The 18,408-nt window shown below is 30.3% G+C and overlaps 2 protein-coding genes across 2 annotated transcripts; one reads left to right on the top strand and one right to left on the bottom strand.

Moving 5' to 3' along the window:
* The first annotated feature begins 9,589 nt into the window (after nucleotides 1-9,589).
* LOC130508454 (S-protein homolog 27-like) lies at nucleotides 9,590-10,012 on the top strand. The gene has a single exon (XM_057003984.1). The coding sequence runs from the start codon at nucleotides 9,590-9,592 to the stop codon at nucleotides 10,010-10,012; it is 423 nt and encodes a 140-aa protein (XP_056859964.1).
* A 3,409-nt stretch (nucleotides 10,013-13,421) lies between these two features.
* LOC108840818 (protein GL2-INTERACTING REPRESSOR 1) lies at nucleotides 13,422-14,615 on the bottom strand. Its single transcript, XM_018613636.2, has 2 exons — nucleotides 14,508-14,615; nucleotides 13,422-14,265 (listed from the first exon to the last, which is right to left on the bottom strand). The coding sequence occupies exon 2, from the start codon at nucleotides 14,086-14,088 to the stop codon at nucleotides 13,717-13,719; it is 372 nt and encodes a 123-aa protein (XP_018469138.1). The 5' UTR covers nucleotides 14,089-14,265; nucleotides 14,508-14,615; the 3' UTR covers nucleotides 13,422-13,716.
* Between the last annotated feature and the right edge of the window lie 3,793 nt (nucleotides 14,616-18,408).

The following is an 18,408-nucleotide window of genomic DNA, read 5'->3' as shown; positions in this document are numbered from 1 at the left end:
AAGAACAAAGTCTTTCCGGAACCATAAACCGACGAAGTAAAACGACACCCCTCAAAGCTAAAAGTAAAAACAACAACAACAACGAATATAACTAAAGCTAAAACAAAGAATGGATAGACCACTACAGGAGATAAGAGCAGCACTTTGCACTCAAAGACAAGCATACCTTACGAGAGTACATTCACAAATAAATCCAGAGAAAAAGATCATCGAGATAGACAGCAAGCACACAAACATAACCAACACATAAACAGAATCAAGAGAGGTTAGAATCCTTAACCGTTGCTGTACGCACCATTCAATCCCAACTAAAACTCGCCATTGGACCTTGATTGGGCTCTCCACTCGCCTCATACGCACCAACACCCACGACGAAGCTCTATAAAAGCTTCCCGAACACGTCTTATTCACACAGCCGGTAACGGGATAAAAACCACTCCAAATCCAAGACAATCACGAACAAATCGGTGGCAATCGCGAACAATGGAGCACTCACTCCTAAAACCATCTATCTCCCTTCAATTCTTCTCCAAACAAACATGAGCTCGTAAAAGGCTCTGACCCTCAAAGATCACCAACCACAAGAGTTGACTTCAAAGGACAGAGACATCACACCAAATCAACCTCTCCAGGCAGTCCACCACCTCAACTCAGCCTAAACTAAAGGAGACACCATCACCACCTCTAAGCATCTTCAGAGATGACCACAAACAGGAGCAACGGCAGACACGAGGACATCTAACTTCACCGGCGCTTGAACCCAACCAACTCGTCCACAACCACCGCACAGAAGCCACCGCGATCCCACCCCACCGCTGCTCCAACCCAGCTTGAGCAAGCGTAGATCTGAACCACAGCCCAATCAGATCCTCTGGCTGAAACCAGATCCGAAGCCAAACACTTGAAGACATCTAAAAGGGAGAGATCCGCAAGAACATAAACAGAGACAAAAGGGATTGCTCCCGACGGCGGCAAGATAACGCCAAACCGCCGGAGCAAATCGAGAACACGACGGCGTTTTAGATTTTGTTAGAGAGAAAAAGTCGCTTTATTTACACTACTTCATACTATAATATTTAGAATCAGAAAAGAGAATATTCCGAGTAAACGTTAGCTGTCTGTTAAAGATGTGAATAATCAGCTGTTAAGACATAATATCAAATAAATCAATAATATGAAAGTAAATCGACCGACTTCTGGAGTGATAGGTTTTAGAACATTTCGAATTCGACTCCAAAATTTAATGTAAAATTGAATGAGAATTCTACTCAATTTACTGTAAAATTGAATGGGAAATGGAATAATAACCAAACAAAAAATGATACTCCAAATATACTGCAAATAGAGTGGGAAATGGAATAATGACCAAATAAAAAAGTGATTACTTTATAAATGGAGTAATCATTTTTCTGTTTGGTCATCGCACTATTTTCTATTCAATTTTACAGTAAATTATAGAGTGAGATTAAAGATGCTCTTACCTCTTGGAACATCTTCAATCCATTGTTATTTTCATCTTTATAATAGTATTGAGAAATGAAATTGTTCCAACACACCTCTATTTCTTCTTCTACAATAGAAATTTATAATTTTGCTCTATTAATAGAGGAAAAAATAGTATTCTTTATTTTCTATTTTTTTTAAAATATATATTGGAATATATATCACATCTATTATAAAATTCTTTTATTTTAAAGGTCAAAATAGCAAAATATATTGGAAATGGTCTAAAAGTTCTACACAATTATATAATTCTATTTAGAGCAACAAAATTAAACTAATCAAAGCTTTATCAATAAAGTTAGAATCCAAAATTTTAAGAAGGAAATATATTGGTTCTAGAAATCAATTTTCTACAATTTTAAATTTAGTGCTTTTAATATTTTGAGATATACTTATCGCAATAAAATTTAAAAGTAAAGCTACTAAATTTGCCGCTTAAATCTTGAAGTGAAAAATCCAAAATTATAGTTTCTACCAATTAATCCCCTAATCTTACATCCCCTTTCTAATTTGATTTGATAGAGTCAAAGACACTGCCTTCTTAGCATTATTCTTAACAATTTTACACAAATGAATACGTAAACATAGGGAAACATAAATAGGCATGGGCATTCGGATCTTAATTGGATTTCGATTTTATCCAATCAGATTTTGGTTTTTTGAGTTTATCAAAATCAGCTCCATTCAGATTATTTGACAGTTTGGTTCGAGATCAATTTGGGTTCTATCAGGTTCGGATCGGGGTTAATAAATTTTCAAAGAACATGTACAACCCAATGTACTTTCGGGTTTGGGTCCCAATCGGTTCTTCTGTTTAAAGTATCTGATACGTACTTATTTTGTAACTAAAACATAAGTAAAATCGATTTTTCCGGTTTTAAATACGTAATTTGTACTTTTTTGTAACCAAAATATAAGTAACATTTATTTAAAAATAAAAAAATAACATCAACCATGATCATTCAAAATCAAACAAAAAAGAAACATATTTATCGATAAAAACTAAATAAATGAAATCATAAAACGAAAACCATGTTCTCATGAAATAAGAAACATTGTTTAATGAAAATAAAATATAAATCTAAATATTTCAAAATTCAACAACCATTTTTAATCATCAACCTTCATGTATTAGAACCAGCAGCCTTCATATAATAGATAAGTATTTTAGATGTTCAATATATCTTAATATAATTTGAATATATATTAGGAATTGAGATCATATTTCGCACAAGATCTTTATGAGTTTTGGCTGTTTCAAGTTCTATCGTATATCTGTTTAGATTCGGATTCGGTTCGGATAGTACTCATGATCCAAAATACCATAAAACAAGATCCATTTGATATTTATATCGGGTTCAGATCGGTTCGAATTCATTTTTACCAGGTAAAATTCGGTTCGAATCTTCGGAATCTATTTTTTTCCAGCCCTAAACAGAAGAATCACATAGGAAAAACAGAAGAAATGAGAATAAGGGTGAGAATTAATAACTGAATAGTATTGTTCGAATATGCTTTTAATCAAACCTTATTTCAGAATTATTTTAGAGAATTTGCACCTCCTATCCAAATAATACTCTATAATTAATAACATACACATTCACCCATACATAATAGAGTATTTGATCCCCTATATTTATACTGTTTTAGGTACTTTCCCAATTTCGCCAAATTAACTCTTGATTTTATATAGTATCTATTTAAGAAAAAAGAGTGAACAAAGATTTTTAAACAAATGTTACTTGGCAAAAATAAAGAACTCAGCTCCACAGTTTACATATCCAACATAAGAAAAGATACAGATGCCTCTGCCTTTTAACCACACCTTTGTTATCTGATAGCCACTAAATAGCTGAAAATTTCTCTTTGCTTATCTTTGTTTTCTTTTATTCACCTCATGGGCTCTCACTGTCTCATCAACGCCTGGAATGCCCTGAATTTTACATGTATATCGATACTTCAGTTTAAAGTGGCTGCAAGTTCTTTTTTACTTCTCCAAACCGACCTTGGATAAAAAAATATCTTCTGAAGCTGTTGTAACACGCAGCATACATACTGTATAACATTCCGAGCTGTGATATGTCAAAAAGCTTAAGAGAATTGATTTGGTTATCTATGTCACCAAAGTTGATTTACCTTTTCCGTCACACATCCGTTTAGAACTCTATGGTTAAACGTACTTGAGCTGGAGTAGTGGAAGGATAGATAACTTATCAGGAAGTGGTTCACGACACTGTGTAAGTGAGGCCAAAGCACGGAAAAAATCGGATAGTGATTGCAGGATCAGTAAACAATGATTTCGAGCCTTGGAAAAAATTTGCGGACCGGTCGTTGGAACGAAATGAACCCCACGGACCGAGAAAGCGGACGTAGGTGGTCCATTATCTATAGGCGGTCGAAACGTTATACATTGAGTCATCATATTAATAAGGATTTATATACCTTTTAATATAAATTTAAGAGTCTATATATATATATATATATATATGCTGTAAAATATTTCCTAATTTTTGGGGGATATAAACCAATACTTCATTAATTTTTAGTCAGAACATATCCAGCTCTTACCTGATCACAGCCGAGCACTCCAAACGCTTTTGAAATGAATTCTGTGATATCCAAGACAAGTGGATAATTCAGATCACCGATCCCTCCTGACTTGTTTGGACCCTCCACGCAATATGCGAGAACTACATGAAAATGAAGGCAAATGTTACATTTTAGAGTATTCGAGTTACTTGAACTAATAAATGAAGCCTCACGCGTTCTGGAGACTAGAGGAACACACAAAAATAAATGATTACCAGTCACTAGTTCAAGTTCTGCGACGACAATGCACCTTCCTTGATCAGGAGGAGGAAGTAAAATGATGACTTACCACATGTCGAGTGAGGCCAAGGACTGAGTATTTTATCTGTTAACTTTTTTTTTAATCAAGGTTTTATCTGTTAATTTTAATTCTATTTGTTATTAATTGATTTAGTCAAAAATCTGGATATTTGTATGTCTTCGGAACAAAATAAATATTAAAAATTAATATTTGTTAAAGAAAAAAAATCACAAATACTAATTTATTTAGAGTTAGATATCTGCTCCACTCTAACATACATAATTAAGTATAAAAATATATAATTTTATGTACTTATTATTTTAACATATAATTTTATTTATAAAATTACTTATAAAATATTAAATTAAAATGGGATATAAAATATTTGTAAAACTAAAAAAGTATAAATTTTGTTTTATAACAAATTAATTATTTTATAAAATTTATGAAACATATAATTTCACAAATTACTTTTTATTTATTATTATGTAAAGGAAATTTTTTGAAAACAAACTTGTATAGATTTTTTTTTAGATTTATCTGTATTGAAGAAAATAAATAAGATATTTATAAATATTAGCAAATATCTGTAATTTTTTTAGTTATCAAAAAAAAAAACTGGATATCCATAGTTTTCGAAACAAAAAAAAAACTGAAAAATTAGACTGATAAATATGAAACTAATCACAAATACTAAAAATTATGATAGTATTTGATCTGTGCCCACCCAAAACATAAACATGTAATACTTCTATCTTAAATTCTTCATAATTTTGTTGTTTAAAAAATGTCTTCATTCGGTCAAAGGCAGCAATCTCTAGCATTTGCAAAGAAAAGGCAGAAATTCAAAGACCAGAGCCTATAAGTCACTGAATGTGAATACGAATGGAAAATAACTAATTTACCTAGACACATATCGTGATTAGATAGTTCCTTTCCTTCATAGATACACAGAAAAGAACTGAAGTTTTGAGATCATGATAATTATTTGTGTTTATGTAGTATGTTTTAAAAATTATAATATATTTTGGGCTATGTTACACAGAAACGGAAACGGATACGTAAAAACGGAATCGTATAGAAGCGTATAAAAATTTAGGAAGTGAACACGTGGTAGAAGCAAATATATGTATATGTATATATAAATTAAAGTATAAGAAAATGTTATAAAACTTAGGACTAAAACTATATGATTTAAATTTAAAATAAGGCATTTATTCATTTATAATAATTTTGAAATGAACAAAACTTAGGTTCACCTCCTAAGGTGAACCTCTACATTCACCCACCAATAGAAATTAGTTAATTGAGATTTGATATCTCTTAAAAAAGGAAACCAAGTAATAATGATTTAATGAAATAAAATTATGTTTTTAGATAAATAAAAAATAGCAGTGTTCAAGAAAGCGTTAGGCGCTAAGCGAGCGGGGACCTAACGCCTAACGCCTAGAACGACTAAGCGGACGCCTAGATTATTAGTTAAGCGGTTTAGGCGTTTATAAATTATAGCAATATATTAAATATATGTAATATTTTATACTTAATAATAGTAAAAACTATTATTTATATATGATAAAAAGTATTTTCATAAGAATATATATTACAATATATTAATTATTATAATTTATGAATAATAAATTAAATATTATTTATTATTATAATATTGTAATTATCTAGGCGTTTTAAAGAGTAATCGCCACGGTCCTGTAATGCCTAGCGTCTAAGCGTTGCCTAGGCGGCCGCCTAGACCGCTTTTTAGAACACTGAAAAATAGTAGCAATCATCAAAAAAATACATTCTTTTTAATATTGATAAATCCGTCAGAAAATACTAAACCCTAAACCCTAAATTATAAACCCTAAACCCTAAGTTCTAAATATACTAAACCCTTAGGGAAAGCCTGGACCCTTAGACAAATCCTATACCCTAAACCCTTAAATTTAAACCAAACCTTAAATCATAAACTAAATCTTAATCCCTAAACCCTAAATCATAACTTCTAATACTAAACCTTAAATCCTAAATTCCAAAATGGTTTATGGTTTAGGATTAAGAGTATATGATTTAATATTTGTCAAAGAGTTTAGGGTTTAGGGTTTAGGGTTTCGTGTTTAGAATTTAGGGTTTAATATTATGGTTTATGATTAAGGGTTTAGGGTTTAAGATTAACGATTTAGGGTATAGGATTTGTCCAAGGGTTCAGGTTTTCCCTAAAGGTTTAGGGTTTAGTATTTAGAATTTAGGGTTTAGTATTTAGAATTTAGGGTTTAGGGTTTAGTATTTTTGACGGATTTATCAATACTTAAAAAACAATATTTTTATAATTGCTACTATTTTTTATTTATCTAAAAACAAAATTTTATTTCATTAAATTCTTATTATTTGGTTTCTTTTTTTAAGAGATATCAAATTTCAATTAACTAATTCCTATTGGTGGGTAAATGTAGAGATTCACCTTAGGGGATGAAGGTAAGTTTTGTTATTTTTAAATAATCTATACTAGATTTTGACCTGCGCTTTTAAAGCGCGGATTTATTTTCCTTTATCTTTTTTAAATTGACAAATATTTAATAAATGTCATATTTTCATATATTTGTTTTTTATATAAAAGACTTAAGCTTTTTATCTTTCTTTATCGTGTTTCCTTTTAAATGAGTATAGGCATGATCACAATATCCGGACCCGAAGAACCAACCCAAAACCGACCCAAAAATCAGGGTCCCAAATCCGATCAGACCCGGATTAAATATCCGAATGAATTCTAAATTGCTATATCCGAAGAACCGATCCGAACCCGATCCGAACCGAGAACCAAATGAGTACCCGAAGATACCTGAAATGTGAATATATATCTAAAATATATGTTATAATTATATTTATAATTATTTTAATATTTAAAATTAATATCATAAGTTAACTATAGTAGTCATTTTTAGTACTTTTGAGTATTTTTGGATAAAATATGATAGTTTGGATAAAAGTTTACCCAAAAAAACTGTATAGAATGGATATTTTTGGTTACTTTTGGTTACTTTTGAGTAATTTGGATACAAAAATTTGAACTGAATCGGATACTTTGGTTACTCTGAGTATAAATAACCGAACCCGTTTTAGATATTTTGGTTATTTGGTTATTTTTCAGGTTCTTATGCATGAGAACCGAACCCACCCGGAAAGATCTGACTCAAACCCGATCCGAAAAATAAAAATTGAATATGATTTGTTAATCAGCCCAAATGGCGCAAAAGATATGATATGGGCAATGGGCTGGATTTAAAAAAAGTGACCCAATATAGATGTGTTATTAATATCACTTGATTGCCCTTAATGAAATATGCAATGTTATTAAAGAAAGGATATTTTTAGTAAAAAATCCAATAGGATCCTGCTTTAATAGTATAGATTATTAAAATTCAAGTACTTTTGGTACTATTTGGAAACAAAGATAACAGATTAACTGAAGATTGTTTGGAAACTTTGATAGTATATTAAATATTTTATTTTATTTACATAATTAATCATTGTATTTATAATAAATTAAACACTTTTGTATTTCTTTTTTATTTGCAGATTCTGCCAATTCATTTAAAATCAAATATTAAATTATTTAATTACAATGAGAAAGAAATACAAAAAGTATTTAATTTATCAGTATATATGTTTTCGGATCTGAAAAAGGAATATACTCAGTACGCTTAATTGATTTGAAATCATAGTTTCCCGAAAATAATTACATTTGAAAAACTAATCTACGGTGATTTTTTTACAAATCTAACATTCCAATTTAGATTTTTACTCGTTTTTTATATAAAATAATCTATCTCAATTCTTTAAATAATTGACATATTAAAATTTTATATAAAATAAAGCGAACTAAAATATTTTTTGTGCAATTTATGGTTGTTATTTTTGTGTGGGGAAATTAAAAACACAAACTGTAATATAGTATATATTAATTTAATACATACCATTTTCAAGAAAAATATCATAAAATTAATAATAATTCATAGAAAACTACTGAAAAAAAATTAAATCATTTTAAATAAATAAACAAAAAGCAATAGGTTAATATATGAATATTAAAATTACATCAAATCACATCAAGTTATAAAATTATAAATATAATATTATGTACAGATAAAAAAAATTATCAAACATTTAAATTATAAAATAATAAATTACACTCTAAATGTAATTCACAAAACATAAAAATACAAATGAGTATTTTATAAAACCAGTGGTTTATGAATTTACGTTGAACACAAGTTAAATCCGACATCCACGCGGAGACGCGGATCAATGTCTAGTTTTATACTAAAACTGTGAACTACACATAAATTAAGTTTAACAAATTATTATATTAATTATTTTAATACTTCATAAATAATTGACACAATATATTTGAATATATTCTATTATTCTATTAATTATTTTTAATATTTGTATATTTTTATTTTCTCTATTTCACTACTATTAAAATTTTGATTTTATACAAATTAAAAACTTTTAGTTAATATTTATTTATTGATTTATAACATTATGTTTAAAAAAAACAGAAGCGTAATTCCAAAAAAGAAGGTGATTCCAAAATAGAACTGTAAATTTCTAATGTATTTTAAAAAAGAATATCTTAAAAGCTTTTTGGAAGCCAGATTTTGTACGTTTCCACAAGATTTCGATTCTGATCTCGGTTTCGAAGTGGGAAATAGACTTTCCGATGGGCGATGGAACTTTAGTGCAACCTAGATATTTGGCTGTTTTATAAAATTTTGGGTTATTAGCAACTTTTACTTTGTTAATTTATTACACACTTAAATATCTTAATGTTTTTTACTAATTCAGGTTATTCGAACTAAATTAATGTAGATTGCATTTTCTTTAATTTATTATCTTGCTATATATAGGTCACGAATCGTTGGAAAAATATATATCAACATTAGCAAGTCGTTATGGTAAAACATCCAAAAAGAAATCACATACTCCCTCCGTCCCACTTTAAGTGGAGTTTTAGAGAAATTTTTTTGTTCCATTTTAAGTGATATTTTCAAGTTTCTAGGTAAAAAAATAAATGCATTTTAATATTTTTAATTATTTATATTCTGTAGTATAATTGTTTATTGGTTGAAATTACTTTAATCATTATTGTTTTTAGGTAAACGAAAAAAATAGAATAAAAGTTTATAATTTCTTAATCAACGTGCAAAAACCTCAAAACCCACTTATTTTAGAACAGAGGAAGTATATATTTTCTTCTCAATGTTTACTAAGATCATAACAGTGTGGTTATTTATATGTTCTTCAGGTCTGCAACAAAATAAAGAACCGACTTATTTGATAAGACCATTTACGAAAATCATGATTCAAAATGATAATGAATATCTTCTGGGAGTCCATTGCAAATCAAAAGACGACGATATAGGTATTCGTAGTCTTAAAAAGGGTGAAATATATCGTTGGAAATTTCATATCAATTTTCCCAATAGTACATTCTTTTTCTGTGGATTCAGCCGTGGACAAATAAACAAAGGGGTTTTCGACATTTACGTCGTTGATAGAGATTACAACAGATGTACGAAGTGTATGTGGAGAGCAGGAAAAGATGGTCTATATGGAAGTGGCGAGTTCTCGAAAACTAGCTTATGTGTTTTAGCTTATGTGTTTTTTAAATGGATAAAGTAGTATAAAATCGTGTTGCTTTAAAAATGTAAGAAAGCTGATTAAGTTATAAAATAAAAGATATATATGTCCTGAATACTTATATATATATGTGTGTTTTATTTTATATACTTGTTTATGTTTTGAAACCGTTATGAATCTGCCCTTCGATCTAGATCTGTTGTGGCTGATGCTTATCTAAAATATACATTTGTTATTAGCAGTGCATTTGAAACAAATTTAATAGATAGAATAAAATAATTAAAATATGAGGTGCATTTGAAAGATTAAACATACACTATATTTACTGAGGTGAGGTCAAGCTCTAACTTTAACTAAATATTTCACCAAATTTGTTAAAAATTACACTAAAAAGACAAAAAATATCGAAAAGGTCAAATGACCCTCCTAACCTTTCCCTACATCTGTCATTGGTTATTAGATTTGTATATATCATAAGAGCATAATTATCGAGGGTTATTAGTGGATTTCTTAACCCTTGGATCCCATAAAAAACTTAAAAGTCGGTCATAAATGGCTGTGAGATAAGGATCAATTATGGTGGGCTTTTACACTGTTTGGTGATTTTTTTCTTTTTTTTTTCAATCAGCTAAAAAAAACTTTTAAAAAAATTAAGAAACCCACTAAGAATTTCAAGGATAATCATGGTCTAAGAGTCAGAGAGCCTATACATGGTGATTAAGCTAATTATGAACATCTATCCTTCAATTTGTAAGATTCAAGAGAAGGGATGGATTTTGCATGCGGACGTGCAATGCATTCGATAATAAGAGTACATTCCCTATACTCTGTGCTGTGTATTTGCTACCCAAAATACCTATTGGTCCTCAAATATCATTGGTGCGCCTTATATTTGAGAATGGCCCACATGATCTTTTCATCCCTCACATGTCTCCTCGTCATAATGAAACTCTATAATACACTTCTCTAAGATCTGACATGAATATGATTAGATGATCTACTAGAGTAGATAATATGGAACTAGTAGTTTTGACAATAACTGTATAGGAATGGTCAACCTAATTTAGTTGTAAAATGTTCATTCTCCAACTTCATAGCTCTAATAACTCTCTTTAGACATGTTACACGTGTCGGGTTGTTCGTAGCCTAGTGGCTGCTGAACTCTGTCTTCGGGCCCTGACGTCGGGGGTTCGACCCCTACTTACTTCAGTTTGAGGATTAAAAAGGTCCAAAAGTGACCAGTTGACGAAAAAAAAAGACATGTTACACGTAAAGAAATAAAATCTCTACATTTTGGTTATGTCAATTCCAGTAACTTAACTGAAGTTAATAGCATCTAACTAGTTTGGTTGTGTGTGAGTGTATAGATAATAAACTCCATGGAGGTTGAATCTTAATCAAAGGATCGGCATAATTGAAGAAAATGAGAGGTAGGAGACAGGAATTGAATAAGGGAACATGGAGGCTGGAGCTTTGAAAGATGAGACTGCTTAATTTAGAAAGCGGCAACAGAAAGGTGGCATTTAGTGAATGATAAGAAGATAAATGAAGTTCTTTTAAAGACTAGTGAAGATCACATAAAAATAAAATTCGTAGCATCATCATGATCATAGTAATAATAATTATTTCCTTCTTTCTTTGAAGAGGTGAGCGAGAGAAGAGAGCAACGAAGGTGGAATTAAATTCATATTTAAAATCTGACGTAACGCTCATAACAATTCTCAACTGTCTCAATTACTATTGCATTTATATTTTGGTTATAATGATACTCTAAATCTTAACATTTTGAACAGCTGTTGCATATAAATTGAAGCACCTTCCTCTGTTTTTAATTTCTTTTTATTTAAATGCTTTTAACTACTTTCCTCTTACGATTTTAACCGGTTTGTACTTCTTGTCATAGGCAAATTTTTTCTAACAGATTTAACAATCATACCACTGTCAATTTCATGCTCAGAATTAACATAGATCAAAACCATGTTTATGTAATATCCTGATACGTGAAAAGACTTAAAAGAATTGATTTGACTATTTATGTCACCAAAGTTGATTTTGTCTTTTCCGTTGTATATCCGTTTAAAACTCCAGAATTAACCGTGTTTGAGTTAAAGTAGTGAAAATATGGATAATCTATCAAAAAATGATTAGTAATACCGTGTAAGTGAGGCCAAAACACGAGAAAAAGTTATGTAATGATTGCAGTGTCAGTAAACAATGATTTCAAATATTTAAAAAATTAACGGACCGATCGTTGGAATGAGATTGGGTCCACGGGTTAAGAGAGCGGGTGTGGATGGCCCATTAACCATGGGTGATCGAAACGTTACAATTGTATCAAAGCTGGTTAGCTATCTCGATTCTGACCCGAGAGGCGTCTAGAGACCTATCGTGGAGCGCAACAAGGACGTCGCGTTCTTTAAGAGGAAGTGTGGAGATTTGGCTACCTATGTCATTAAAGTTGACTTATTTTTTCCGTCACATATTCGTTTAGAATTCCAGAATTAAGCGTGCTTGAGATTGAGTAGTAAAATAATGGATAACCTATCGGAAAATGATTCGGAATACCGTGCGAATGAAGCTAAAACACGGGAAAAAGGTCATGTGGTAATTATAGGATCAATAAACAATGATTTCAAACTTTAGAATAATTAACGGGTCAATCGTTAGAATAGGATAGGACTCACGAGCCGAGAGATCAGACGTGGATGACCCACTAACCGTATACGGTCATAGCGTTACAGTTTAACTAAGACAAAAAAGGAGATTAGATCTTATCACACTCCTCTTCTCTGGTTAACTTTTTTTGCCATTGCAAACTCATGTTCTATATTTGTCTGCTTTTGACTTTAATCAAACATGCAATTGCTGAGACAAAATCTTGTTAAGGATTATTATGCATGTAAAGAAAATGTCCTATGATTAGGCTACAAAATCTGAAGACTTTTGGATGAACAGAAAGATCTTATCTTTTGTCAAAGAAAAACAGAAAGATCTATCTTGAGTTAACATATCAAAATTAAAGAGAATATGAAATTAAAGAGATTACCAAACACAAGAAGAGTTTCAAGGCTTGTGGGTCAAACTAACCATGTGGGTCCAAATAAGAAGTTCTTGTCTGATCTCTAACCAATATTTCTTTCTTTCACTTCTGAACTGCTTTTTCAACAAGTACAAGGAATCTACATAGTTAGTTTTTTTTCAGATTTTTCCTGGGGATCAGGATCAAGCTACTACATCTTTCACAAGTCAATTCCGATTTTCCTTTTCGTGATGTGCAAACAATCTTTTTGATACGCTAAGATAAGAATGTCTACTTTTCTTATAGTAAACACACACAAACGTCTAGTTCTCTTATTTGTACATCCGAGAAACAGAATATTTGAAGAAAACAGAGTCTTACGTATAGGCATATCCTAGTTAGACCATGGACTCCATTTGAAGGGTTACAATAAATTTGATGGATAGGATGATTTATAACAACTTAGGAGTAGAATAGGGAGACATGTTTTCACATACATATAAATATAAGAAACAAGAAACAAGAAACGTTAGTGCTATTCGCGCTCCACCTTTCAATTTGAATTTTTTGTGAGTTGAAAAACCCTAGTTTCATCTTCTACCTTCTTCTTAGGGTTTTAAAAGTGGAGCATGATTAGCACTACTCTCATAAGCAACAGCTACATTGGCAAGAAAACAAAAAGGAAAAAAAAAACAGGGTTTCTTTTGGTTGGGTATTACTTGTCTTTTCAGTTTCTCCGAGTCTTGCGACCAGAGGAAGGAGCGGCTGGAGCGTTTGCGTTGACGTTTGAGGAGTTTTCATGGTTGAAATCAAGAAGAACGGTGCTTTTGCATTTAGGGCATTTAGGGTCGTCTTGTGAGAGCATAACGTACATGAGACAACGAGGACAGCCGACAAGAACCATCGAGGTTGTCTCTGGACTTGTCGAGTATCTCACAGACGACTCGTCCTGGTTCATCTCCGAAGAGACGCACGAGCTTTGGGGTGAGATTGGTGAAGTGGTCGCAGAGCGGCTTGGTGAACGAACCATCCTCCTCCGGCTAGACGTAGACGGCGAGAGATTCAGTTTCAACTCAAGTTTTGGACTTCTTCGACTCATCTTCTGTTGGATAAAATTTGGCAGGATATATAGTAAGTTGAGTTTGGTCCGAGAAAAAAAAATACCTTAAAACCTGCGGACTGAGAAGGAGAATTTTATGTGATGTCAAAGGCTTTTCGTACTCTGATCACAAAGAGTCTCTCTTCCAACTGGTGGTTGGGTTGCTTCAGCTTAGGTCTTTATATACAAGAAAGAACACAGTGATAAAATTAAAGAGAGAAGAGAAATATGTATTGCCATTAAGGCTTAATTTAAATATGACTGAGAGAGAAAATCAAAGAGATTAAATTGAAAGAATGCTACTACTAGATTAATATGAGACGGTTAATTGTTTTAATGTTGCCTCAAGAGTATCGAATTTTAGTTACTTTTCAACTTCAAACCAGAATTTATTTTTTAAATATGTATTAGATACTTACACAAGAAAATATGTAGATATTTGCAGGAATCCAATTCATTGCTTATTAAATAGAAGAGGAAACGAACAAGAGAAGTGTTTAAAACTAGCTAATACACTTAAATACTCAACAGACAACCATTATTTATTATATTTTATTCGTAGGAGTTAATATATGAAAACAAGAAATTAAATGGGCAACCAACTTGAATTAGATGTTTATAATAAAATTCTGAAAATAAATAAAATCATAATTTCGGAAGTAGAAAAAAGTACAGTCAAAGAAATTTAATTGAAATTAAAGAAACGCAAACAAAATTAAATGTGCAACACACCAGAATTGGTACAGAGAACCCAAATACATGCAAATATATAAAGTGAAACCACCCTCCTGGCTTTAGTTTTAATACTCCCTCCCTCTGTTTCTTTCTATAACAAGTTTAGTATAAACATACAAATTAAAAAAATATCTACTTTTATCCAAAACACTTGTTTATAACGAAAAAATAACTAAAATAATTAATCATTGTTATTTTGGATAAGACAAAAACTATGTATTACTCCCTCTGATTTTAAAAGATGCATGTTCTGAAAAAAATATTTGTTTCAAAAAGATGTATTTTTTTATGTTTTCTATATAAAAATTGCAAATTTCAATAAAATTAATTGAATTTATTGAAAAACTATTGGTTAAAATGCATTGAAATTTGGTAATTTCTAAAAACAATACATGATTAATATGTTTTCTTAATATATGTGAAAACTCTAAAACATACATCTTTAAAAAACAGAGGGAGTAATTTTTAATATTTTAACCAATTGATTTAAAAAATTTACATAGAAAGTTTCAAAAATCTTATAAATTGAAACAAAAATATTCTGTTAAACATCATATAAAAAGAAGCGAGTGAGTATAAGTTTTATGAGAGGGAGACAAAATAATAAAATTTTAATTCCAAAACTATCCATGAGTATTTTGTAAAATCTTTAAAAAATTGTATATATATTTTTAAAAAATTTAGGGAGAAGGAAAAAACCAAGGATGATATGAGAGTTGAGAGTAATAAACCCATGAAGCATTTCAAGTGGGTTCAATGTTTTTTTTAATTAACCATGAAGCATTTCAAGTGGTTCCAATGTTTGGTAGTCAAGTTTCGTAGTTGTTTATGAATAACAAACTATGTAGGGGGATCTTAACTCTTAAGCTCTCAAACGAGTCTACGTGTTAGATATCAAATCATTTGATTGATTATATGAGTTTCACTATTCAACTACAATCTAAGTACATGGTGACTGTTTTGGACGGTTTATAGATAACATACATAAAAGATTCTTAAAATTTTAACCAACGATAAAATTGCTAAAAAAAATTCAGTCAATTAGTAAAGGTATAAAAAGGTCGCAAGTTTGATTTCGATGGGAGTAATACGCTTTCTAATATAACACGGTTTGAGTTTTGTCTCAAGTAAATATACAAACTTTCCAAACTCATAACTAATACTAATATATATACTTTTTTGATCCACTACATAAAAGAAATGCATTGTAGGAATAATATATCGAGCGTGAGAGAGAAGCAGGAGAATGAATCTGTGTTTAGGATTTGGGTGGGACCAATCCATTTTCTTTGTCTTAAGCTCACTTTCTTCCTCGTAAACCTACTTATCCTTTACAAAAAAAAAACCTACTTCTCTTTTCTTTCTTTGGTCCCATTTTCTTTATCATTCTACTTTGACCCGAACTTATCTGCCTTTATGTAAATGTAAAGAAGCTTCCATTTCGTTTCTTGCTTATGCAGAAATAATAACAAGTTAAATGCTTATTCTGCAATTTAGTGTACAGTCTAGTCGACCAAGGCAGCTGCCTTAAACTTTACGAACGATGTCATGATGAAAATGTAGTAGATTACAAATATAATATTTGAATGTGTAGACTGTGAACTGAATGTTACTTTTCTCTTACTCAGTTTTTTTTTGTTATCTACAATTCACACAAACATAGTAATAAAATCCACTAGCTATAAGTTTGGTTCCGCTTAATAACCTGTGTACCCTTAATTGCACCAATCAATGTGCAACTTGAAATCACATGCATCAAGGATCATCTATCATATAGCATGAAGATCGTATCTTTCAACAGAAGGACAAGAAACAAAATAAAAATCTCTATTGCTTTACTTAGATAGATATCACACCGCTGAGTAGTTGAATATGATACCACTACATCTAAATAAATTTGTCGAAGGATATTGAAAACAAAAAGTAATCGTATGTTACTTAAGTTGTATTACAAAATAATTTTCTACAGCATTACTTAGATGTCACACCTTGTTATTTTTAAAACAAAAACTTAAGTAACTGGTTGAAACATTGATTTTTACCTTTTTAACATGTTTACTTCACCGTTTCTCATCGCCCATATCCATTCACTTAATGAGATCTCGTTCATTAAAATTTGCATATAAAAAATTGTTTAGTTGACTTGCAGAATTAATAGCATTCGTGTTAAGTGTTAACGACGTGGGCATATTTTCAAACACTATATAATGCTATCTCTCTTTTTATTTTCTTGATAAATACTAACGCTGACTTTAGAGTCTGGCTACATAGTTATTACTTTTTGTATTTAGATTTGTTATTTAGTTATTTGTCTTGTTATTTAGTTATTTTGTCACAGAGGAAGTAGAAAAAAACAACAACAACGTCATCTCTTTTTTTTTTCTTTGGTATGAGTGATATCTTTTCTTTGTTAAAGGAACACCAACGTGATCTCCCCAAAACATAATACATGTATAAATATAAGAGCACCTACAATGATAGTTTTTTTACCATAGAGTTCTCAAGTTATATATTAGTGTATGTATATATTTTAATTATTATTTAAATAATTAAGAGTATATTAAAAAATTGGAAATTCAACCAATCAAATATATTAAATAAGAAATTATTGATTAGATTTCTAAGAATTTTAGTAGAGTACTCTTATATACATACGCACACCAATATATAACTTGAGAATTCTTTTTTTTGGTCAAATAACTTGAGAATTCTATGGTAAAAAACTAACATTAAGATTGCTGTAATAGTTCTAATCCGAACCGAACTTCGATTTGGGTATAGCAAAAACTGAATCCATAAGTAAAGGTACGAGTGTGGACCAGTTGAATTTTGTTCATTTGCATGGCACAGCATATGGTAAAGACTTTTGGAGTTTTACGTTTATACATTTCCTCAATATACGGCCTTAAGAGATCAAGTTATCTTCAATGTCCAACGAAACGCTAGATGCTAATAAATATACATATAAACCATATCATGACAATTCATGCATATGGAAGCATGCGTGGAAAATGGGTCGGCGAGGATCATAAAGATAGAAACGATAACAACGGATCTATTTCATGTGGTGTAAAACACTTAAATAATTAAAAGTCAAAAGATGTGACGAAGTTGAGATAGTAATTATTTACATTGTATGTTGACAAAAAAAATATTTACATTGTATATCTTAGAGCATCTCCAAAAGACACTCTATAACTTCATATTTGAAGTTTTTTGTTCTCCAAAAGGAAATTTCAAAACTTCAAATTTGAAGTTTTTAGTAGTGAAACTTCAAATATAGAGTGTTATTACTCAAAACTTCAAATTTGAAGTTTCACATTTTTATTTGCATTTTGGTCTTTACAATGATATTTTATGATTCTTAAATATTTTGTTGTTTATTATTTTATTCTTAAAAAGTCATATTTTATAATATTTCATATTTGTTTTCATATATTTTAGTTTTACACATAAAACTAAACAAAAACCTTAAAATAAGAAGTTTTAAGGTTTAAAAACATTTTTAGATTTCAAATATGAAGTTTTAAAAACATCTTTAAATTTTAAATATGAAATTTTGCAAGCTTCAAAATGTAGTGTCTT

Source organism: Raphanus sativus, chromosome 2 (genome assembly GCF_000801105.2).
Source record: "Raphanus sativus cultivar WK10039 chromosome 2, ASM80110v3, whole genome shotgun sequence".
Classification (NCBI taxonomy): domain Eukaryota; kingdom Viridiplantae; phylum Streptophyta; class Magnoliopsida; order Brassicales; family Brassicaceae; genus Raphanus; species Raphanus sativus.
Note: the sequence above shows the minus strand (reverse complement) of the source record. Positions and strands in the feature narration are given on the sequence as shown.